Source organism: Salvelinus namaycush, chromosome 20, assembly GCF_016432855.1.
Source record: "Salvelinus namaycush isolate Seneca chromosome 20, SaNama_1.0, whole genome shotgun sequence".
NCBI lineage: Eukaryota > Metazoa > Chordata > Actinopteri > Salmoniformes > Salmonidae > Salvelinus > Salvelinus namaycush.
In genome coordinates this window covers 2,453,329-2,478,069 of record NC_052326.1, presented here as the reverse complement: position 1 = coordinate 2,478,069, position 24,741 = coordinate 2,453,329, and the positions used below count along the sequence as shown (strand labels likewise).

General features: G+C 46.4%; 1 protein-coding gene across 2 annotated transcripts in view; it reads right to left on the bottom strand.

Annotated features, from left to right (window-relative positions):
- Positions 1-477: 477 nt before the first annotated feature.
- The window catches only part of LOC120065639 (E3 ubiquitin-protein ligase PDZRN3-B-like), a 123,261-nt gene continuing 98,997 nt past the window's right edge, over positions 478-24,741 (bottom strand). For both annotated transcript variants that reach the window (XM_039016701.1, XM_039016702.1), the window contains 7 exons: positions 6,110-6,363; positions 5,147-5,234; positions 3,361-3,459; positions 3,050-3,112; positions 2,859-2,960; positions 2,591-2,707; positions 478-2,295 (listed from right to left, as the gene is read on the bottom strand). In XM_039016701.1, coding sequence (XP_038872629.1) covers positions 763-2,295; positions 2,591-2,707; positions 2,859-2,960; positions 3,050-3,112; positions 3,361-3,459; positions 5,147-5,234; positions 6,110-6,363 — 2,256 coding nt within the window. In that variant the 3' untranslated portion in view covers positions 478-762. The remainder of the gene's footprint in view (positions 2,296-2,590; positions 2,708-2,858; positions 2,961-3,049; positions 3,113-3,360; positions 3,460-5,146; positions 5,235-6,109; positions 6,364-24,741) is intronic.

The window sequence follows — 24,741 nt, the reverse complement described above, 5'->3', positions numbered from 1 at the left end:
GATACACACTGGATGTATAACTTTTGAAAAACAGCACCCTTTCACATCGTCAATAACTGAAGTGTTTTGTTTGCAAAGAACAAGGAGGTTTAGTTACATTTACAAAAGTCCTCTCAGGATTATGTGTTGACCTTCAAGCTAAATATTTCTTTCAATAAGCAAAAGGTATGCATAACAGTAAAATACTGATCAGAGATACTTATTAAAAATGAAATAAAACCAAAATAATATGTAAATGTTGGCTGCTGTTTACTTATGGCACAGTCTTTACACACTTTCAAAACCTTCCAAAGCCAAAATATTGTTGTGAAACACTATCAATATTATTCAAAAGAGTTTACAGTTGAGCAGACACTCTTATCCAGAGCGACTTACAGGAGAAATTAGGGTTAAGTGTCTTGCTCAAGGGCACGTCGGCAGACTTTTCACCTAGTTGGCTCTGGAATTCGAACCAGCAACCTTTAGGTTACTGGCCCAACGCTCTTAACCACTAGGCTACCTGCTGCCCCAAGAGCAAGCACAAAGGTAGAAAGCATTTGAAAACAGTCTCATAATCATCCTTATCATGTCAATCATCTTCAAAGTCGATCCGTGGAACACCTCCCAACCGCCTGCAGGGGTCAAAAGTTAATTTAGAAAAGGCTTTTCCTGTTTCATATTAACAAAATGTTGCCACATTGAACGAGGCAGGAAACTGTACCCCAATCCGTAGTGTCCTATTATTTACAGTACATTACACCGCAGGCCTGTACTGTCTGCCTACTACACTGTGGTGACGGACAGGAGGGAGTTGTACACTCGCGTGCCGTCAGGCGACTTAGCACCGTGGGTCAAAAGTTCCTGGATAGTCATCCAATTGTCAAAGATTTTCTTGTTCCTCTTTTTCATCATCTTTTTGTGGCTCAGTTCGATGATGTTGGGCTCCTTCTTGTCGTCGTCCAGGCTGGCCTGTTCCTTCAGGCAGTCAGCGCGGCTCTGCTTCATGAACTCGCGCCGCTGCCTCTGCTCCTTGGCGCGCACCGCGTGCTGCTTCCTCTCCCCCTTGCTCCAGTACCGCCCCATCTTCAGCTCGCTGATGGCGTCGTCGTCCGTGGTCATGCCGCTGCGCTCCTCGTGGATACGCAGGGCGCGCTCCTTCAGCAGCTTGTCCCTGACGGGCCTCTTGGTGATGTAGCGCGTGCCGTCGCTGCGGATCTTCACCTTCCACTCCATCTTGGGATCCAGCATGTCTCCGGGGTTCACGGGGTCACCGCGGCTGACCAGACTGACCAGGCTCATCTGGCTCTGGGCGTACTCCACGGCAGACTTCTGCTGGATCAGCTGCATGTAGCTTTGGTAGTGCTGGGCGTGGGCCGGGATGTGGGCGTGTTTGTACAGGGAGCGGGGCTGGGCCAGCTTGTGAGTAGACTCTCCCAGCTTACGCTCCTTCCCCTCCGCCTGCGGGCCACACTCAGACTCCTTAGAGGAGGAGGGCCTGATTCTGCTGGGGCCACCGGCCTCCTGGACAGGAGACAGCAGAGGCTTGAGGATCCTGCTGTTGGGCCCTGCGCTGCTGGAGGCCCCAGACTCGCCCTGGTTCTCTGCCCCCCTGCGGAGGGAGTTGTCTGGGGACAGCTCTAGGGTGAGGGGGGTGCTGCGGCAGCTCTCACCGGTGTTGTAGGCGCTGGAGCTGTCCTTGTCTGACTTCTCCGGCAGCTCTGTGATGTCGGAGAGCTCATGGCGGCGCGCGTCAATGCTGGTGTTGTAGTTGTGGAAGCCGCTGTTGTGCAGCATCCAGGACTCGCGGTACTGCTCCCTCAGCTGCTGCATCTTGTGGGCACGGACGATGTTGAGGCACTCCAGCTCAATGCTGCGCAGCTCCTCGTTCAGCAGCTCCAGCTCCTTGTCCACCCCCTCTTCGGCCCCTCCAGCCCCTGCACTCTGGCAGTACAGCTCCTGGGAGCCCCCCGCGCTCCTCACCTGGCACTTCAGCTCCAGGAGCTCTCGGAAGCGCTCACACTCGTCGGCGGGGATACCCAGGAAGTCAGCGTGGTCGTAATCTGCAGAGATGAAGGACTCACCACTGAAGGGCAGGTCAACGCTTCCCAGGGTGTCCTGGCTGTAGGCCAGCTTCCTGCGGCTGCAGCTGCCCAGCGTGTTGGAGGCCGCGGTCTGGTCGTCCCCCAGGTTCTCCTGCTCAGAGCTCTCGTCGTTGCGCGTGCTCTCGTCGGTGCGGCCCACCCCGCTGTCTTTCTCGTGGTGGTTGGACAACAGGGTGGCTGTGTCAGTCGTTCCACCATCCTCCTCACGCTTCTTCTGCAACACCAGACAATAGGATGAATAATTGAATCACCTAACATTATTAGATGTGTTTTCTCTGTACTTGGCTACAGTATGTGAACCTACCCGCTTCAGTACTACGGGATGTAGAGATGTAGAGTACAATGGGCCATTATGGCAACTGAGAATATTCTACTCTGTTTGGGAATTGGCTCACTGTCAGTAACATGCAGGTGAGCATATGTGACTCTGTGATTGATTGTTGACTCATGCTGTGTGTATGCATGTGTCTACAGTTCTGAGTGGCTCTATGCCGGCTGCTGTACACTACCTGCTGCAGCATGCTGGCGGTGAACTGCATGGCCTGGTGGTGCTGCTGCTCCAGCATGTCCATGTGGAGGTCATCCAGGAAGTCATTCCTGTCATCATCCATCCAGCCCTCATCCAGCTGGGACACAGGGGTAGGAGAGAGGAAGAGGGAGGATGACTTCAGTCGCTGCCAATTAAGGCTACAGTACAACTTAGGAAACAGACAACTATACACAGTCTATGCATGCCTAGTACTATAAAGGATTCTAGGAGGTGGATGGTGAGTTTACCTGGATCTCTGGTCTGGCCACCAGTAGACACACATTCTGATTCTCCTCACTGGTCAACAGAGCCACAGCATCCTCCCGGTTCTGGATCTCAATCCCGTTGATCTGCAGCGAGCAGAAGGAATGGAATTAGAGACGGGCTTGGAACCGGTAATGCATTCATTGGAAGCATTGTGAGTGTTCTGTATCCTTACCTGGATAATTCTATCTCCCTCTCTGATCCTGCCATCCTTTGCAGCGATGCTGTTTGGGTCAATCTAAAGAGAGAACAGGAGAGGATTTTTCATTTCAAGCAGACCTTTGGTCGGAGACGAAAGACACAGAAAAAAGAAAGCGGGAAAAACATCTCTGCATAGAAGTAAATGCAATTCTTATCCGCAGGTTTTGATATTCCTAATTCAGAGGTGTGCCGTCTGTTACCATAAGATGATGAGTTCTAGGCATCCATTATCCCCCTCTTTACACCCTAACAACATCTGGCCGTTGTTTAAGGTGTGCCACATACCTCACTGACGTAGATCCCAGTCTCGTCCTCATCATCAGTCCTGTAGCAGACGGTCAACCCAAGCTTGTCCTGGATGTTGGCTCTGTACAAATCCACTTCCTGCAACAAGGCAAAAACAGCAAATTAAACATCACAGATGTACTCTCTCACAATGTGTGGAGTGGAGTTCCATGGTTGCTGTTGTTCTCTTAAAGACACACCCAGCAGTATATTGAGTTCAACCTAGGTCCACACACACACACACACACACACACACACACACACACACACACACACACACACACACACACACACACACACACACACACACACATCAATCGTAATAATGACTCCTTTAATTGCGTGCAGCCTATGCCCTGTAACTTTTCTAGGGGACAGTGACAGGATGAGGGATGATCCACTGGCTTGCAGCTAAGCAGTGTCCCGTTTGTCACTAGTCAACATCTGTAATCTGTAAGATACCGACCCTGATAGTATACCTCGGGGCCAGGGGTGGAGAGACGGTTAACCCCCCCAACGCAACTGTTCTCTACCACAGCAGCTGACTACTGAAATCTCCAAAACAGAACACGCAGAACACTCTGGGGTTTCAGACAGGGTTCAAAAAAGGAGATTTTCATAAACACGTAAACAAAGAGTAAAGTGTACACAACATGAGACCTAATTTTCACGAGACGGCACATGTAATCGACTAGAGTGACTTTCGCTTTACCATGTCGTTACAGTGCAATACCCCTTTAAAAAGCCCCCAACCCTTCGTCTGAATTGATAGTCAGACTAATTCAGGATTTTATTGTGGACCTACATCATAAGCCGTCTAAATGTTGCATAAAATCATTATGCAAATGTTTTAACACAAGCATTCCAGTGTAAGTGTCTATGAACACTGGGGCAGGGAGGACTGAGACAGGACCCCTTCAAAGGATGAACGGAAGAACATCAGTGGGATGGTGTTGGTGAGCTGAGATCATCACAGGGAGGCCACTGGCTCCTTTGTCATTGTCCACAGTATTAAGATGCGTGGCTCTGAGCTAGAGGGCTTCATCAGATCCACCTTGGGTCTAGGACAAGGTCAGGGCAGGGAGTCTGCGCTTTTGGCTTGGACAGCTTGAACTCCCTGGCTTCATGTTTGGCGATTGGTTATTAATGCACTGCAGTAGTTGGGAGGGGAGGAGGGAAAGAGGGGGGAGCACCCTGAGACCTTGGAGTCTCTATCTCCCGGCTACATCCTTCCTCATCAGGGCCCCATCACGCCATTGTTAATGTGCATCATCAGATCCATCACTCTGGTTCCTATTATCGGTGCCATCTAATTATCCTCAGTGCATAAGCCTCTTGCAGCGCCCCCCTCTAAAGCAAAGACGCATTAGGCGTTGTCACAAAATAAGTAATGATGTCACCATTTAGCATCTGCTCCTGGGTACTATGGAGCAAACAAGCCACTCGATTTCCGTCTGGCCTACATACTCAGTGTCGTTACGGGGATAGAGTGGGCTCAGCTCATCGATAACGGTGATATATTGGGAGAATGGGCCTTGTGGTGACTAACGGAGCTATTGGGACGGAGACACAGTGGCTCAGTGATGGGACGGCCAGAGGAATACGGCGTCGCATGTCTGAATGTTTATCTTCATTGAGAAGGGGAGAAAGGCGGTGAGGTCGAGAGAGTGGGAGAAGAAGAGAGAGGTAGAGCGTGAGAGTAGGTGAAGGAGAGAGGGGGGATGGGTAGAGGAGGATGGGGGGGAGATGGGGGGAGGGAGAAGACAAGAGGGAGTCTGTATTTTACCTCATATTCCAGCTCCTCTCGCTCCATCTCCTGCTGCATGCCCTCCAGGAAATCATTGGGGTCAAAGTACTCGTGCCCGGGGGAATGCCTATGAACGCAATTCAACACAATAAAGATAGTTCCTACAGGCCTTGTCATGATTAATCTGTTATTACACAGAAATACAATCACAATACATGACAGTACGTCAGTGTTAAGTGTGTCACTGGATTGAAATGAAATTATCCCAATGTCCCTAACGTAAATCTTATCAAGTGACATCTCACGCAACCAGAACTTTCAGTAAATTGTGAATTACTTGAGAATGGAAAACAAGTGCCCACATTCTTTTGTGAAAGTCTAAGTTTTAAATCAAGTTAAGAATTGTTTTTGGCCTGAGGTTAATCAGAAATGGAAATGCCATGTTTTTAATTTGACTCTGAAATATTTGTATATATTTTTTAAACACGATTGACCTATTAAACTGCTCCTGACAATAATGTTTTTGAGTACCCAGACTGTGAGCTCCTGGCCACACATAGACACAGCTAGCGGACGACAGACAGGAAGTCATTTAATATGCAAACACAAATTAACAAGGCCATCTTCATTTGGCCGTGTGCCCCAGGACTTGACATCTCGCTTAGTAACAGGTGTAACATTCACATCTAACTTCAGTTAGAAGGCATGAATACCAATTTGTTCGTGTGAAAACACACCAGGTTCCATTGTAATGAACTGGCAAAGTGACATTTTACGAAAATCTGTATCAAAATACTCTCTTTACTTGAGCCCTTTCTATACTGACCAGTGACATGGTCAAAGGACTGAGTAAGTTTTCAACAAACTAGTTTTGCCTATCAAGTCCTTAACCAATCAGTGACCATGAGGGAAAGGAAATAAGAAACAGAAGGATCTAGTCTTTTAACCCCGTCCCTCCCCTTAACTCTAACCCAGCCGATAGGACAGTGTACTGTAACTCACTCCTCAGGCATGAGGTATTGCTCCAACACAGCCACGGTGGGGGCGGCGGCAGGCAGCTTGGTGAGGGCCATGATGTGTTGGAAGGTGATGTCTGTTTGGGTGCTGATGTCCACCACCTGGGTGTCTGAGGCAGGGCTGGAGGGTTTGGGGCGGGGGGCCCGGCGAAGCACCTGGACCATGATGGGCTCCTTGGCTGTGCGGAAGGCCTCCACTGCCTGGTCATGGGTGGCCTTGGACAGGTCCTTCCCATTCACCTACACACACAGACAGAGACAGAATATGGTTACTTTGGGATTATACCTATAGACTTCCAGCCATTGTGCTAACGCTAGTTAGTATTGGCTCGTGAAACTACCTCTCCCTTCCTTCGTACTGGACACAGAGACATAAAGATGGTATCCATGAGTTCATCGGACTCTGCTGGAAGTAGATAAAGGGCCTCATTGCCAAAATCCCCAAGTATCCCTTCAACTATAGAAGAACAGCATTAGGGCTCCCGAGTGACGCAGCGGTCTAAGGCACTGCATCTCAGTGCTTGAGGCGTCACTACAGACAACATGGTTCGATTCCAGGCTGTATCACAACCGGCCGTGATTGGGAGTCCCATAGGGCGGCACACAATTGGCCCAGCGTCGTCCGGGTTTGGCCGGTGTAAGCCGTCATTGTAAATAAGAATTTGTTCTTAACTGACTTGCCTAGTTAAATACAGGTTAAATAAAAATAAAAAGCGTCTGGATTTGACTTTGAAAAGTCTCTTTAGTTTCTGAGAATAGTGGCTATATGACAGTTTTCTTGTACACACTGTTGTAACAACGTGAACACAAACAGTACATGGCGTGATGAAACCGATTTAAATGACGCAGTTTATCTCTCTCTCAATTGCTTCCCCATCTCTCTCTCTCCTTAACAGGCTGGGGTTTATTGTAAGTAGATGGATATCACTCCCTCATGCTACACGAGCCCTGATACCATCATAGCATAGATGATTAAACCCTCAGATCACTGGATGAGTGTGACTGTGGATTTCCACAAAACCAGGCGGAGAGTCTTCCAGCCTGACAGTGGTGTGTGATAACTTTCTACTGCTTCAGTCTGTTTTACAGGGTCACAACCCGACGAAGCAGAATAGGACTTTAATTAAGACTGAGGCCCTCTTTAATTAATCAAGGTCGTTAGACAGGCTGCGTCGAGGAGCCCTTATTTAGCTAAGTCATTTCTGGGAAGTGAAGAATCTACCCTCCCGTCAGAGATTAGCTGCTATGCAGGCTGCTGCAGTTTGTTAACCAGGGGAGATTAATTTGAGCAGTGGGCCGGGCTGCAGTGTCACACAGAAGAGGCTAATGAAGTTGGGATGAGCCACTAAAGCCAATCACCTCTCCTTATCAATCCGTATAATGAAGAGGATGTGTCATTGGATCTCATGAGAGATTTACAGTTTGTTACACATGCATTGTTTTGCTCATACACAATAGTCAAAATACTATAGGACACTAAATATAATTTCATTAAAACGTGTAGCTATCCATGGTGTTTTTACGTGACAAAACATGACAAAGAAAACCCCAGCAGAACTGTGTAGCGTGCTGTGCATGTTCCCCAGAGCTAAAATCATAGCCCAAAAAACTAAGCAGGAAAGTCATTACGATGCCAAGAAGACAGCACCGCAGGAGAAGGCGGCACCCTGGGTCAGCAGACTGCCTGCCTCTACTCCCGGCTTATCAGGTCTCTCCCAGAGCCTCCGCCAGTTCCGCCCTCCATCGGCGCAGCATTTGGAATTTGTTCGTTTGTGATTCCTGGACGTGTGAGAGCTTTGATAGGATCTGAGCCCGGGGGCTCTTCTCATTTCAGAGGCTGGCCACGCTCTCCTCTCCCCCTGCCTGCTTCTCCACACACACGGTAGCCAGGCCAGGGCCAAGAGTGCACACTGTGAGCTCCCTGAGAAGACTGATAAAACCCTGGCTCAATTTATAAAGACTCAAGTGATGAAGCTGGATGTCTAGGTTTATACCTCTGGAGGTCATTAGACATGTTATTCATTGTTTGAAACCTTTCTGTGTCTCTCTCACACACACACACAAACACAGGATTAAAGTGTGTAATTGGTTGATACTGTTTCCTCCGGCCATATTTTGTCTCATTCTAATTCACAGCTTAACTGGGATACTGTAGAACAGGGACAGCAGCAATGTCAAGGTGACTAAATTATTGCATGTGTGCCGCCCTGGATTCTGGTTCCAGTCTGGTTGTGCTATCTAATGCCCACTATAATATCCACCCCTCCCAAGTATTTGAGAGAACTTGCCAAATGTTTGTGGTAAATTGCCAAGTGCTCTATTGTAATGTCTTAGAATGTGCTCCATTCTAAGACATTACCACAGAGCACTGAGTGTGTGTGTGTGTGTGTGTGGAGGGAGGATGAGGGGACATTGTGCACTTCAACTTTGAAGAGGTTATGTGCTCACTAATAACCAGAGAGGATTAATGCTAATCCCAGCCTGCAGGATAATTGGATCATCTCAAATGGGTTCAACTTCCACATCACAACTTGGCCAAAAGTAAGAGCTTCCATTTACAATTTGTATTGAATAATTGAGAGGAAATGGAATGAGAAGAAATGTGCTGAATCATTACGAAATTGAAATAAAAACTTTTAAAAAGTAATGTGAGGACGAGTGTTGAGAAGGAGGCTTTGAACACAGACTACACACAAAGAAGGTAAAAATTAAGTTCCGCTCTCCCCTTTTCTGTCTCTCTTTGTCCATTTCTCTGGGTTAGCAGTGTTTGTTCAGATCAGCTGTGAGGAACAATCTTGTTTGTGTGTCCATCCCTCTCATAGACAGGCCTGGTTGCCCTGGAATCCCACTGCTCCTTGAAGGCAGCGACCCGGAGACAATGCCAGGCCCCTCCCGGAGAGCCCAGAGAATTCCGCCTCAGCGCCCTCAATGGGGAGTCCCCTCCAAGGCAGGAAGGGGGTCCCACGGCCCTCATTCACCACCACACTCACCTCTGACATGGCACTGCCCAGTGCACTAAGTAAGACACGTAGTATTCACAAACACAATATGCACAGCTCGCTATATCGCTGTCCAAGCATAACCATGTGCCGTTATAACCCTTTATCTTCACAGAGCCTAAGCATTCACATTCGGTTGTTGAAATTGAATCACTGAATACTGTCAAACAGTAATGAACAGCAGTTCAAGACTTTTTATCAGTTAAAATCAACATACTTCTAAAATGTTATTAGCTGTAACGTTTGCATAAGCATTATGCCAAGCTCTAGAAAGCAGCAGTGAGTGACATGTAGAAATGACTATGTAGACCTTTCATACAGCCCTCCCTCAGTGAAAGGTCTCGTAAATCCAATTTACTGACAAGAGGGCAGCGAGATCAGCTCTGGAATAGTAATGAGGTCTGAATCAGATGCCTGGTGTATTTGTGACTGTCCAGACAGATGGATTTACTTTGTCATGCCTTTCCTTCCATTAAGACATCACATCAGATCGCTGGCTCAGACTCTATATGAGTTTTGGAAGAAGTAGGACTTGGTATGCTATATAGAAGACAAAATGTTCTGCATTTTAACATTGGTCATAAAATGAGCTATATCTTTTAATGTTGGACCTCAGACATGTTATGTGTCACATCCTGGAGGTAATGAGGAACACAAATGGAAAGCCCAGACTTCCCTTATCCTCACTCAACCTCCCTCCATCGCCACACACCGCTAGAATGCAAATCAGTCCAGATTAAGACTTTGGCATGAAGGCAGCAGGTAGGTGTGTGTGTGTATCAGCCTCTCCCTGATTGCTGACCTGCTGCCAAATAGGCTTATCTGTCTGTTTGCGAGAACAGTCACTTTCATTCTGGCACAAGGCTGTAGCTGGGGGCTGCCTCAAGAGAACTCAAGTCATGTGGAAAAAAACATCAACAGTGCCAATTTGGAGGTGTATTATTTTCTATGTATCTTCAAAGGCCTACACATTTGAGCCAAGTCATACAATGCAACATGTTACATTTGTCTATGCTATAGGGCCTCTCCTCACTACGAGAGATTGCCTAGAGATTGAGAAAATTCCCCTCGGCTAGACCTTTTACCCGGAATGTAAACTTGCGAACTTGTCACGTCTCGACATCTACCTCCGGAGGTCCTACACGACACTCGCCCGACAGTTGCCCTCCTCCAAGCAGGGCAGTGTAAAAAGAAGTCTTGTTAAGCCCAACACTTCTACAGAAAAAAAAGCGTAATAGCAGAGCATTGTTTTTGAAACAGCGGAAATGTATAGGCATATTTCTTATATTAGACTTGTTTAATTGAGTTTTTACCTGAAATTGCAGTAAAGCCGGTTACTCTGAAATTGACGCTGCAACTTTAAAGGAATATCAGAACAACAATAATTGTTTTCAATGCAAAACCAAGCAGGAACGCAAGCAGCCACTACACCGTGAATTAACAACTTTTTCAGACGCAATTTTTTTTTCATGTAATGATTTGCATGATATTGATGAAATGAAGCATGGTTTGTTCTAAGCAATCTAGAAATGGTTCCGCTATCGTTGGCTGAAGTTAGTCAGTTAGCTGTGAGGAGGATGCAGACATTGTGTTTAGCTTGCTATCTACAGGTAACTGCCAAAATAAAGGAAACACGTGAGTAAATGAGGAACACAAAGTGTAATTTTTTACATTTTTACATTTTAGTCATTTAGCAGACGCTCTTATCCAGAGCGACTTACAGTAGAGTGCATACATTTTATTACATTTTTTACATACTGAGACAAGGATATCCCTACCAGCCAAACCCTCCCTAACCCGGACGACGCTATGCCAATTGTGCGTCGCCCCACGGACCTCCCGGTTGCGGCCGGCTGCGACAGAGCCTGGGCGCGAACCCAGAGACTCTGGTGGCGCAGCTAGCACTGCGATGCAGTGCCCTAGACCACTGCGCCACCCGGGAGTATAATGAAAGCAGGTTGTTTCCACACAGGTGTGGTTCCCAAGTTAATGAAGCAATTCACATCCCATCATGCTTTAGGGATAAGGTATAAAAATGCCCAAATGCTTGAAGCTGTTCTGGTGGCCCAACACCCTATTAAGAGACGTTGTGTATTTTCCTGTATTTTGGCAGTTTCCTGTAGTTATGTATAATATGAACAACACTGTATGATAACGTTACTGTACATTTATATTCATATGAGGGGGTAAGCCTTCATTTTCTCTATGATGACGTTACCTGATGAAGCAAATGTTGTTAGCTAACATTAGCTTGCTAGCTAGCAGCTGTACAACTTTGGCTCTTAATGTCTTGCAGCTAAATTAATGAGTGTATGGAGGAGAAAATAAACCATTTAAATGTCTGCACCTGCTTGTGAATTGTTGCATTATTCAAGAGTGTAATATGGTTTTGTTGCATTAATCAAGATTGTAATATGGTAGATGCATGGAAAGTTTCTCGCATAGCTAGTTGAATAGTTTGCATGCTTACTGGCTAGTGGATAGTGTGATATTTACGGTACATTTGACCTGCGAAGCAAGAATGTCACCTGTACCCTCTCTCGGCACGGAACATTCAATTGCTAATGTAAATTGAAAAGTTTATGTACATGTTATGTGCATTTTGTCCCAATGCCTCTCTTCCAACTTTTGTCAATCTGAATAAGCTTATAGTTGTTCAAACTCCAACGACTCCTTTTTTAAAGAAGAGTACATCATTAAAGACAGACGGTTTCTTGTCATTTTGATGATGAAGCAGACAGTGAGGTGAATGGAGTGGAAACTGCCAGGCAAAAGAAGTTGCCTTTCAACAGTGGGAAGGCAGGAAAGCCCTGGGAACCTCAGTCTATAGACACTTGTTCATAAGGGTTCATAAGGGACCATGAGTGGCGATTGCTTCGCTCACTCTCTAAAGTCTCTCTTTATGGTCCGATACACTTCTTAAGCAAATTCTTCAAAGTCTGCATTTTTCTGAACAGACAGAGAGGAGGGCTGACGTGATAGAGAGAGTGAATGGAGGCTTGAGAGCTTAGTTTCAGGGGGCCTATAGCTGCTTGAGTGGAAGCGGGAGCGTTCCCAGTGTGGGTCAACCACAGTTAATACCTCTTTTATTTAACTTTGAACCATTTTCAACAAAAAAGCAGTACAAATTGAAGAGCTTGGTAATGGTCTCTCTCAGAGTGTGCGCGGTTTGTGTGTGTTTAATTCTTTTGACTGACTGTGGGGAAAGTCTTACCACACTCCGACAGTTAAAAACACAGCAGTCTTTATTTACTGCAGCAGGCAGGCTTACGGAGGATTACAGAACAAATAGCGAGAAACTAATGCCGCTAATAAGCACGGCGGCCTGAAAAAGACACTACTGTTACTTTCTCCTAATCTGATTTAAGCATGGGACATTCTGTTATCCACAGTAGATCAGTAAAATACTCAGAATCACTTCCTTTAGGCATTCTGCTGCCTTCCTCTGTCTTAATGAGCTCAGCGTCAGGTGCTAATCAAGAAAAAGGGTTTTCCTAGTTTCTCACACTAATGGAACCAGCATTATATTTACATTTGACCTTTGTCATTTAGCAGACACTCTTATCCAGAGCGACTTAGTTAGTGCATTTATCTTAAGATACTCTAGCTAGGTGAGACAGCCACATTTCACAGTCTTAGAAAGTACATTTTTCCTTAATAAAGTAGTCAGTGCTAGTAGAAAAAGACAAGTGGGAGCGTTAGTGGGGTTTTTTTGGGGGGGGGGGGGGGGGGACTCAGCTGTCCTGACGTTTATGGGGAAGCTTGTTCCACCATTTGGCTGCCAGGGAAGTGAAGAGCTTTGACTGGGATGAGTGGGGGGTCCAAAAGACCAGAGGTGAAAGAACGGAGTGCTCGGGTTGGGGCACATTTTACTTGCAATTTGAACAATAGTATTTAACTGAGAAGATGACTGAGAACTGCTATGAACCAGGCTGTGCTGTCTGGCATTCACTTACAGTGGTCAGGATTGTTAAGAGAATACTGGTTGGAATATGTTCAAAGATTCATTCACCAACACTGGGGAATATATTCACTACTGGTCAAAAGTTTGGGGTCACTTAGAAATGTCCTTGTTTTTTAAAGAAAAGCTAATTTTTTGTCCATTAAAATAACATCAAATTGATCAGAAATACAGTGTAGACATTGTTAATGTTGTAAATGACTATTGTAGCTGGAAACGGCTGATTATTTAATGGAATATCTACATAGGCGTACAGAGGCCCATTATTAGCATTAGCATTCTATGCTCGCTTCGAGGTAGACAATACCGAGCCATCCACGAAGACTCTCGCCGCTCCAACCAGGTGATTTCACTCTCCGAGGCGGACGTGAGGAAAACTCCAGATGGCATCCCTTGTCATGCGTCCGCAGAGTGTGTGCTGACCAGCTGGCGGTGTGCTCAACCTGTCCCAGGCTGTAGTACCCCACCTGCTTTAAGGATACCACCATCGTCCCAGTCACCAAGAAAAACAAGGTGACATGCCCAAATGACTCGCCCTGTCACGCTCACCTTAGAGTGTCGGAGTGCTTCGAGAGGTTGGTCATGGCCCACATCAAGGCCATCATGCCAGGCACACTGGCACCACTCCTAAACATTAGGAACATCTGCTCGTTCCATGGCATAGACTGACCAAGGTGAATCCAGGTCAATCCCTTATTGATGTCACTTGTTAAATCCACTTCAAATCACTGGAGATCATTTTTAAGCTTTGAGACATGGATTGTGTATGTGTACCATTCAGAGGGTTAATGGACAAGACAAAAGATTGAAGTGCCTTTGAACGGGGAATGGAAGTCGCACCGGTTTGTGTCAAGAATTGCAACGCTGCTGTTTTTTTTCCACACTCAACAGTGTCCCGTGTGTATCAAGAATGGTCCACCACCCAAAGCACATCCAGCCAACTTGACACAACTGTGGGAGGCATTGGAGTTAACATGGGCCAACATCCCTGTGGAACGCTTTCGACACCTTGTAGGGTCCATGCCCAGACCAATTGAGGCTGTTCTGAGGGAAAATGTTGTACTATAAATTGTGCCTTCCTGTATTATACTTATGCCAAAATGTATTATTCTATTCTACTGCCATTTACTTTATATTCATATGTTTTCTTATTTCTTATTGTTGTTGCATTGTCGAGAAGGAACCCGCAAGAAAGCATTTAGTTGGATGATGTTTACCATGCGTATCCCGTACATACGACTAATAAAAACTTGAAACTTGATAGAACATCTGAACGTGAGGTAGAGTCTGCGCGTTATCTTCACGGTTGCCTCTATCTGGTTCTCCACAGTGAGGGCAGGGGATGGAGACAAAAGGGGAGCAAGGGCTCGATCCGGTGGGGTATCACCAGCAGTGGGGCTGAGACCCAGGGCTCTGTCACCCTTCATTATAGCGCTCTTATCTCACTCCGCTGGCCCACAATCACCCAGTCCCAGAGCTGCAGCCAGCCAGACAGCGCAGCAGCACACAAGCTCATTTCTCCACACACCCTCTGTGAGGACTGACAGCCGATCCTATTTTATTCCAGCAGGCAGCAGCTCCATGTCTGTTAGCGCTACCATCATTTACTCAGGACGGCACCATCACAGATATAGTAGTCTCACTAATATGTAGAGCCAGAGAAACAGCTGCTGTGTGTGTAACCTACGGCTTCCTCTCTCAATCATCTCAGAAAGCTCCCCCCATCCACAATCAAGCACACATACTGTAGTAGAGACAGACACACGTTACAAACACAGCCAATCAAAATAGATGTTTAAGTGACAGTGACTGGTGGCACCAAGCGGACTCCTGCAGGGATCGCAGCAGGGCTACAGGAGCTGCCCGGAGCATTCTCAGCTCCTCATCTCCACACAGGGATCATAGCTCTGGGTCTCAGGTGGCCCCACAAGTCACAGTAAAACACACCCTGGTCACCACATTAAATGTAGCATGGGACAGTGATGGGCTCACGGGAATAGCAGCTCAGGGAGGGCCCTTTCTGCCGCCACATCATAATGAGCCTCCATCATCTGCATTAAAATGTCCCCCGCCACTTAAAACCCTTTTCTCTGTCGGTTCAGATGACTTATTCATGATGGTATATTGCAGACAGACACAGGGGACAGATTGGTGCATTCACATGGTAGGCCTACATGCACACAGATGACTTGTTTGGTTCTCTCTTAATCATGTCCTATCAGTATCAAATACATGACCGGTCTCTGGCTTCGTGCATAAGGCCCCAATGAAGGAGCTGTGTAACTGTAAATGAATAGTAACCATCCACACATAGCACAGGAATGGGTTTCGTTTGGATAAATGAATGCAAATCAAAGTACACTAGAACATTTCCCTGATAGCAAGAGGTGAAGCTACCAAATACATTATCATGAGTCTGAATAGTCTATAGGTCTACAGTTGTGGCAAAACGTTTTGAGAATGACACAAATATTAATTTCCACAAAGTTTGCTTCAGTGTCTTTAGATATTTTTGTCAGATGTTACTATGGAATACTGAAGTATAATTACAAGCATTTCATAAGTGTCAAAGGCTTTTATTGACAATTACATGAAGTTGATGCAAAGAAAAATATTTGCAGCGTTGACCCTTCTTTTTCAAGACCTCTGCAATCCGCCCTGGCATGCTGTCAATTAACTTCTGGGCCACATCCTGACTGATGGCAGCCCATTCTTGAATAATCAATGCTTGGAGTTTGTCAGAATTTGCGGGTTTTTGTTTGTCCACCCGCCTCTTTAGGATTGACTACAAGTTCTCAATGGGATTAAGGTCTAGAGAGTTTCCTAGCCATGGACCCAAAATATTGATGTTTTGTTCCCCGAGCCACTTAGTTATCACTTTTGCCTTATGGCAAGGTGCTCCATCATTCTGGAAAAGGCATTGTTCGTCACCAAACTGTTCCTGGATGGTTGGGAGAAGTTGTTCTCGGAGGATGTGTTGGTACCATTCTTTATTCTTAGGCAAAATTGTGAGTGAGCCCACTCCCTTGGTTGAGAAGCAACCCCACACATGAATGGTCTCAGGATGCTTTACTGTTGGCATGACACAGGACTGGTAGCGCTCACCTTGTCTTCTACGGACAAGCTTTTTTCCGGATGCCCCAAACAATCGGAAAGGGGATTCATCAGAGAAAATGACTTTACCCCAGTCCTCAGTAGTCCAATCCCTGTACCTTTCGCAAAATATCAGTCTGTACTTGATGTTTTTCCTGGAGAGAAATGGCTTCTTTGCTGCCCTTCTTGACACCAGGCTATCCTCCAAAAGTCTTCGCCTCACTGTGCGTGCAGATGCACTCACACCTGCCTGCTGCCATTTCTGAGCAAGCTCTGTACTGGTGGTGCCCCGATCCCGCAGCTGAATCAACTTTAGGAGATGGTCCTGGCGCTTGCTGGACTTTCTTGGGCGCCCTGAAGCCTTCTTCACAACAATTGAACCGCTCTCCTTGAAGTTCTTGATGATCCGATAAATGGTTGATTTAGGTGCAATCTTACTGGCAGCAATATCCTTGCCTGTGAAGCCCCTTTTTGTGCAAAGCAATGGTGATGGCACGTGTTTCCTTGCAGGTAACCATGTTTGACAGAGGAAGAACAATGATTCCAAGCACCACCCTCCTTTTTAAGCTTCCAGTCTGTTATTCGAACTCAATCAGCATGACAGAGTGATCTCCAGCCTTGTCAACACTCACACCTGTGTTAACGAGAGAATCACTGACATGATGTCAGCTGGTCCTTTTGTGGCAGGGCTGAAATGCAGTGGAAATGTTTTTGGGGGATTCAGTTCATTTGCGTGGCAAAGAGGAACTTTGCAATTAATTGCAATTCATCTGATCACTCTTCATAACAGTCTGGAGTATATGCAAATTGCCATCATACAAACTGAGGCAGCAGACTTTGTGAAAATTAATATTTGTGTCATTCTCAAAACTTTTGGTAACGATTGTACTGTGGGTTATTGTTTTAAACAAGACAATATAGATTTCTGAGCGAAAGAAGGTGGCTTATTCATGTTTATCGTCGAAGGAATGAGCGTTACACCGAGGCCTGTACTCTGGAGCGGGATCGATTTGAAGGTGTATGGTCCGTCATGGTCTGGGGCTGTGTGTCACAGCATCATCGGACTGAGCTTGTTGTCATTGCAGGAAATCTCAACGCTGTGCGTTACAGGGAAGACATCTTCCTCCCTCATGTGGTACCCTGCCTGCAGACTCATCCTGACATGACCCTCCAGCATGACAATGCCACCAGCCATACTGCTTGTTCTGTGCGTTATTTCCTGCAAGACAGGAATGTCAGTGTTCTGCCATGGACAGCGAAGAGCCCGGATCTCAATCCCATTGAGCACGTCAGGGACCTGTTGGATCGGAGGGTGAGGGCTAGGGCCTTTCCCCCCAGAAATGTCTGGGAACTTGCAGGTGCCTTGGTGGAAGAGTGGGGTAACATCTCACAGCAAGAACTGGCAAATCTGGTGCAGTCCATGAGGAGATGCACTGCAGTACTTAATGCAGCTGGTGGCCACACCAGATACTGACTGTTATTTTTGATTTCGACCACCCCTTTGTTCAGGGACACATTAGTCCATTTCTGTTAGTCACATGCCTGTGGAACTTGTTCAGTTTATGTCTCAGTTGTTGAATCTTGTTATGTTCATACAAACATTTACACATGTTAAGTTCGCTGAAAACAAATGCAGTTGACAGTGAGAGGACGTTTCTTTTTTTGCTGAGTTTATATCCGAAAATAGCATGTACACCTGATCTCTCTGGGTGTTTCTGTCGACATACAGGATCACACATGATAGAGGAAATATCATGTCCTCATAAAAGGAACCGTCCCACCTGTCTGTCCGCCCGTTCTCCCACACAGTAACATCTGACCCCCATATCCATATGGGTCCAAATGATGATGTCTTTCTATTTCAGGAATCTGACGGACTTTTGTGGCAAATGTAATAATCTTTGTGTCATTGGTATAACCTTCAGTGTTGTATTTCCATCTGCCTGGTAGAATGGGGCCAGAGACCAACCCATGTCATTCCAGACTAAATGAAGAATAATGCTTCACAATAACACTCAAAAAGCAGCCAGCTACTGTACAAGTACACCATAGTGGGATTTCTGTGATACTGGCCATATCCAAATACCCATACTAGCGTACTAAATAGTTTGCGAAAAAAATGTAGTTTTATAGTATGCGAAATTTCGAAAAAAACAACATTATATATATACACACAAAAGTACGTGGACACCCCTTCAAAATGAGTGTATTTGGCTATTTCAGCCAAACCCATTGCTGACATGTGTATAAAATCAGGCACACAGCCATGCAATCTCCATAGACAAACATTGGCAGTAGAATGGCTTTACTGAAGAGCTCAATGACCTTCGATGTGACGCAGTCATAGGATGCCACCATGCTAACCCTAACCCTAACCTTTCTAACAACTCACTTCGTCAAATGTCTGCCCTGCTAAAGCTGCCCTGGTCAACTGTAAGTGCTGTTATTGTTAAGTAGATATGTCTAGGAGCCACAACGTCTCAGCCGCGAAGTGGTACGCCACACAAGTTCACAGAATGGGACCGCAGGGTGCTGAAGCACGTAGCGTTCAAAAATCGTCTGTCCTCAGCTGCAACATTCCCTACTGAGTTCCAAACTGCCTCTGGAAGCAACGTCAGCACAATAACTGTTTTTTGGGAGCTGAAATGGGTTTCCATGGCCGAGCAACCGCACACAAGCCTAAGATCACAATGCGCAATGCCAAGCGTTGACTAGAGTGGTGTAAAGCTCGCCGCAATTGGACTCTGAAGCAGTGGAAACGCGTTCTCTGGAGTGATGAATCACGCTTCACCATCTTGCATTCCGACGGACAAATCTGGGTTTGGCGGATGCCAGGAGAACGCTACCTGCCCCAATGCATAGTGCCAACTGTAAAGTTTGGTGGAGGAAGAATAATGGTCTGGGGATGTTTTTCATGGTTCGGGCTAGGCCCCTTAATTCCAGTGAAGGGAAATCTTAACGCTACAGCATATAATGACATTCTAGATGATTCTGTACTTCCAACTTTGTGGTAACAGTTTTTGGAAGGCCCTTTCTTGTTTCATTATGGCAATGTCCTCGTGCACAAAGCGAGGTCCATACAGAAATGGTTTGTCGAGATCGGTGTGGAATAACTTGACTGGCCTGCACAGAGCCCTGACCTCAACCCCATCAAACATTTTTGGGATAAATTGGAATGCCGACTGCAAGCCAGGCCTAATCGCCCAACATCAGTGCCCGACCTCACTAATGCTCTTGTGGATGAATGGAAGCATGTCCCCGCAGCAATGTTCCAACATCTGGTGGAAAGACTTCCCAGAAGAGTGGAGGCTGTTTAGGCAAAAGGGGGACAAACAATAATTTTCGAATGAGATGTTCGACGAGCAGGTGTCCAGTAATCCGAATGCGGCATCTAATGCTCGATTGTGTTGACCCCCGTCACATGTTCATTTGGGCACATCACGGCAATTTATCTGATTATCAGCTGCTGTCAAACACGGAAATGACGAGTGAATTCTACTAGATCGAATGCCGAAATGCCGAGTATGTAGTTTAAGTACAGCATGTAGTACACTAGTACGGGTATTCGGACACGGCCACTGTGTATCAGAACAATGGGTGCACTTCCATGTACTTTTCTCGTCTCCTTCTTCTGTGGAGTGTTAGTGATTCTCCCTTTGTGTTTTGTGCATTGCATAACTTCTTTCAGAATGTGTTTGTTGCGTCTGTGTTGCTGTGTCTACATATGGCGTCTGTGTTGCTGTGTCTACATATGGCGTCTGTGTTGCTGTGTCTACATATGGCGTCTGTGTTGCTGTGCCTACATATGGCGTCTGTGTTGCTGTGTCTACATATGGCATCTGTGTTGCTGTGTCTACATATGGCGTCTGTGTTGCTGTGTCTGTGTTGCTGTGTCTACATATGGTGTTTGTGCTCCTCAGTGCCGTCCTCAGCCTTGGACTGAGGAAGGAGGGACGGGGGACAGGGGAATGGAGGATAGGAGGGACGGGGGCTGGTGCGAGGAGGAGCACTCCCCTCAGTGGCTGCTAGCCACCTGCTCCAGTGTTGAACAGATGTGGAGGCGCACCAGGGTGAACCTGCCTTTTATTGAACAGTGTAGTGGGCTCCTCAGCACAGCCTGCTTTGTCTCCCCACCCCGCCTCTGTCAAGCCTCATTACCAGGAGGGGGAGAGCCGTCCAGGAGCTCCACATGTCATGATGCTTTAATGACAGGGGTCCTGATAGGGGGGGTTGGAGCCACGGTGGACACATATTTTCATCTCATTCTCTTCCGTCAGGCTGAAGGAAGACGCCATGCTTAAATGTCTTTGGCCAGTTTCATATACATTTGATGAATATCAGAATACATTGAAGTGAAAAATCTTGCTAGCAAATAACGGGTCCAATGGTATCTCCAACAGTTAGCTCCGATCACAAATGTATCAATCTCTTTCTTTACCCCCAAACTGTCCCTCTATAACGAGCACTGTAAACGACGGCACAGTAAAGAAGCAGTGACAACGTTGTTGAGGCCAACTCCAGTCTGGATCAGAGCTTAAATGGGGGGCTTGTGTTGAAGCTCTCATTAAGCCCTGGGTCTTATACAAGACACAGACCGGCGCCACGGCTATTACAGGCCACTTGTGGAGAGATTAGGAGCCGTGGGTCAGACAGGACTGTCACACAGAGTTTCCAGCGACCCAACCATCAGTGCCCTGACAAAAGCAGCTGAGCTTGCATCTCTGCATGGTGCTTACCTTTCCAGCTTTGAAGAGTGAGCTTGGGGTTCAGGCCTGTTCCAGGGGTCAAGTTTCTGTAGAGGGGACTGAGACAGTCCCTCCTCCCTCCCTATTGCACCAAACCTGCCCTACTCAAAGCTCTAATTATCTGGACTTCTTCTGCCTCCAGGATGCCTTTCATGCTGCTTACTAATATTCAATCCTTAACAGTGGCTTTTCAAAGGGTATCTTGATTGAAATCTTTGCCATAACCGATTTTCAATTTTGGCATATTACAGAGGCAGGCAAACAATAGACTGACTCGGCAACCAACGATCACTATCACGGCAACCAACAATGACCGTCACGGCAACCAGCTATTGCTGATTCAGCAGGGATTCCTGTTGAAATGTAATTCTTATTAGAGATAACACTCACTAGATAGGAGACTCGTATCCATAACAGCAATGTTTTCCCTGTCTGTGTAAACAGTGAGATATACAGAGAGCAGCATTGAGTGTTGTTCATCATTAAACCCCTAGGGAGCTGTGTGTGTGAGGGTAGAGTGGTGTGGGCATTGTGCCAGGCCGCTTGATCAAGAGGATCTGTGTGTATCCCATCTCAGGGCTCACTGACAGACAGACCTCCTTGATCTACCCTAATTTCTGTATACAACCATAGTCCCAGCCTCATTGGATTCATTTAACACGCGTGCGGGCAAACACAAACCCACCCTTTTGAACTCTCCCATGAGGTGGCCACATGGCACAGGGCACTGTCGGCACACGCCTGCGTGAACTTGGGAAAGCGTGCAGAGCGCAGACAGACAGATGCACGCATGCATGCACTCACACAAACAAAGGCTAAAAGAGGTCTAATCCACGCATGAGGATGGTGGAGAAACTGGCAGTGAGAATGTTCACCCACACCCAACTTAACACAGGAGCGTGACAATAAAACAACTACAACAGGATGTTGTGATATTGTATTCTTTTTTTCTCCTAAAGACATGCTGGCAGATTCACTTTTATTTCGACATTTTGTTCACCCTGTTCATTGGAAGCCTGGGCCACCCTCCCTGTCACAGTACAAGTCCTGTCCTGACAGGAAGTGACCTCACCTCAACCCTGGCCAAAGGCACACTCTTCAGGACAGTGAGTGAGTGACCAAAATAAATCTGCACAACAACACTTCCATGGTTTATGAGCCACCGTTCCTGCGGCCACGGATGCAAAAAAAACCCAGACGTCACAAAGATCTTCATTATGTTCCCAATTAGAGCTGGTGGAGTGGCTGACGGCATGGCTAACAGGCTCTGGACCCTTAATGAGAACAGCTCTGCTCTCTCACCATCCAGTGGCGGTTCTGGGGGGGCAGGGGGGGCCAGTGCCCCTGTGACAACAATTTTGGACCCCCTTGTGGCCCCCCTAAATGTGGAGTATGAAATCATTTTTACATAACTAATTATTGCCATCGTTCTTATTTTACATCCGTTATTAGACAGTGGCAGCGATGATGATTATGAACATGGTCTTTTGCCTGCTAATGCCTGCAATGCAGTGAAGAAAACAATGTGACAACAATAACGTCTAAAGTAACTGGCCCCTCTAACAGTACAACTGGCCCCTCTAACAGTACAACTGGCCCCTCTAACAGTACAACTGGCCCCTCTAACAGTACAACTGGCCCCAGCTTGGCCCCCCCAGTTGAAATGGTCTGGAACCACCACTGTCACCATCAGCTGATGGCTGCCAGAAATAGAGCCACACAAACTGGACGGGAGCAATGTCCTCTCTTCTACTGCCCGCAGACAGAGAAAAACGGTTTTAATGTGCAAGGTTAATCAAATTGCTAAGCTTTTTCCTTTCTGGCAATGTCACATTGAGATAATGCTTCATCTTTCAGCCAACAAGTGGCTCGGAGAAACCAAGGCAGATAACATCGTTCTTTATTGTTTTATCATTCAAAGTCAAGGTGCATCAATACAAAAAGATGTATCAAGTTGAATCGCATGATCTATGTGATCGGGGAAGGAGGAAGGGTTGCTGAATGGGCTTGTCCGAGGTTAGATACCAGTGATGAATAGGATTTGATGTGAAACACGGAGCAGCCGTGTCTACTCTGCCTGGCTCAGTCTGTTCAGGTGGCTCGCCCTCCTGGTAGGAATAATGGGCAAGGCGGAGGGAGGGTGCCATAAGAGAAACAGTAGGATTCCGCCAGCTAACAGCCTGCCAATCACCAGTAATTGACAGGCAAAATGACAGCCTGGCTGTGGCTTAATAGGGAGAGGAACAAAGGGACATTGCCCTTCTATAGTACCATGTTCTTTTTTAGGGGGGGGGGGGGGGGGGGGTTAAATAGAGAAGGAGAGGGGGCTTTCACATCAGCTGTTTGATTTACCAAAACCCAGAATCCACTTAGCATCACAAAAACATACCCCTTTCCTACCTTTTAGTCATTCTGAAGCAGACCTGGAATGATCAAAGCAGGGTGATTTGCAGACCAAATACTGTCATCTCTCGCTAATGGGACGGAACAGAACATCTTTTTGGGGAATAATGAGGAAGATGCATACAGCGCTTGTTCATACAGTAGCTTAATCTAATCCAGCCAACACGCAGCCTGCTACACTGCAGCACCTTTCTCACTAAACGGGCTTGTCATTGACTGCAATACGCTAACACTCTTCAGAAAAGAACACGGAGAAAAACGAAAAGCTGGAAAACATTCCTTTGTTTCTGCTCACAAGACTAAAACCCAGTCTGTCAGAGTGAGACACTTGGAGCTTAAGCTTTGTCTGCTGACACACTGTCTAGCTTTGTTCTTATTAGTACAGTATGTTCAGTGGTAGTGCACACCTGCTTTAAGATGAATATAGTAGGCCTACTGTCCGTGAAGAAAGACCGTGAAAAAGCATGCGTTGACTACAGGGTATGGTCATGTGTTTGATCTGAAGCACCCCCTTCTGGACAGAAAGCAAACTACATGCTGAATGTCTGTCAAATCAAATTGTATTTGTCACATGCGCTGAATACAACAGGGGTAGTAGACCTTACAGTGAAACACTTACTCGGAAGCCCTTAACCAACAACGCAGTTTTAAGAAAAATACCCCCCAAAAATAAGAAATAAAGTAACAAATAATTAAAGAGCAGTAGTAAAATAACATTAGTGAGGCTATATACAGGGGGTATCAGTACAGAGTCAATGAACGGGTGCACCGGTTAGTCGAGGTAATTGAGGTAATATATACATTTGGGTAGAGCTTTTAAAGTGACTTATGCATAGATAATAACAGAGAGTTGCAGCAGCGTAAAGGGGGGGGGGGGGGGGGGGGGGGCAATGCAAACAGTCCAGGTAGCCATTTGATTAGATGTTCAGTAGTCTTATGGCTTGGGGGTAGAAGCTGTTTAGAAGCCTCTTGGACCTAGACTTGGCACTCCGGTACCGCTTGCAGTGCGGTAGCAGAGAGAACAGACTATGACTAGGGCTGTCATCCCCATTCATTCTCTTTCCCATCATAACAAACATTTTAAAATGATGATAGTCAACTATAGTCCCTCACTGCTGGCTCGATCAACGTGTAATAAATTAAGCTCTTCTCTCCCTTCCAGACAGAGTAACTACTGTTAATTAGCATAGTAGGTTAATCTGAGGACAGAAGGGATGTAGTAGACTGACTGGACTTGACGAGCCATTTGGTTCCCCACTCTACCAATCCCCTTTATTCCTGGTTTTATCCCAGGCTGTACAATGTCCAAGTGATCTTTTTCAATGTTGGTAATATATACACTGAATCAGAAGTGCCTTTCATCCTACAACAGGAAATCCCTGTGTGCTTGATGGGTACTAATACATTTATTTTCTGT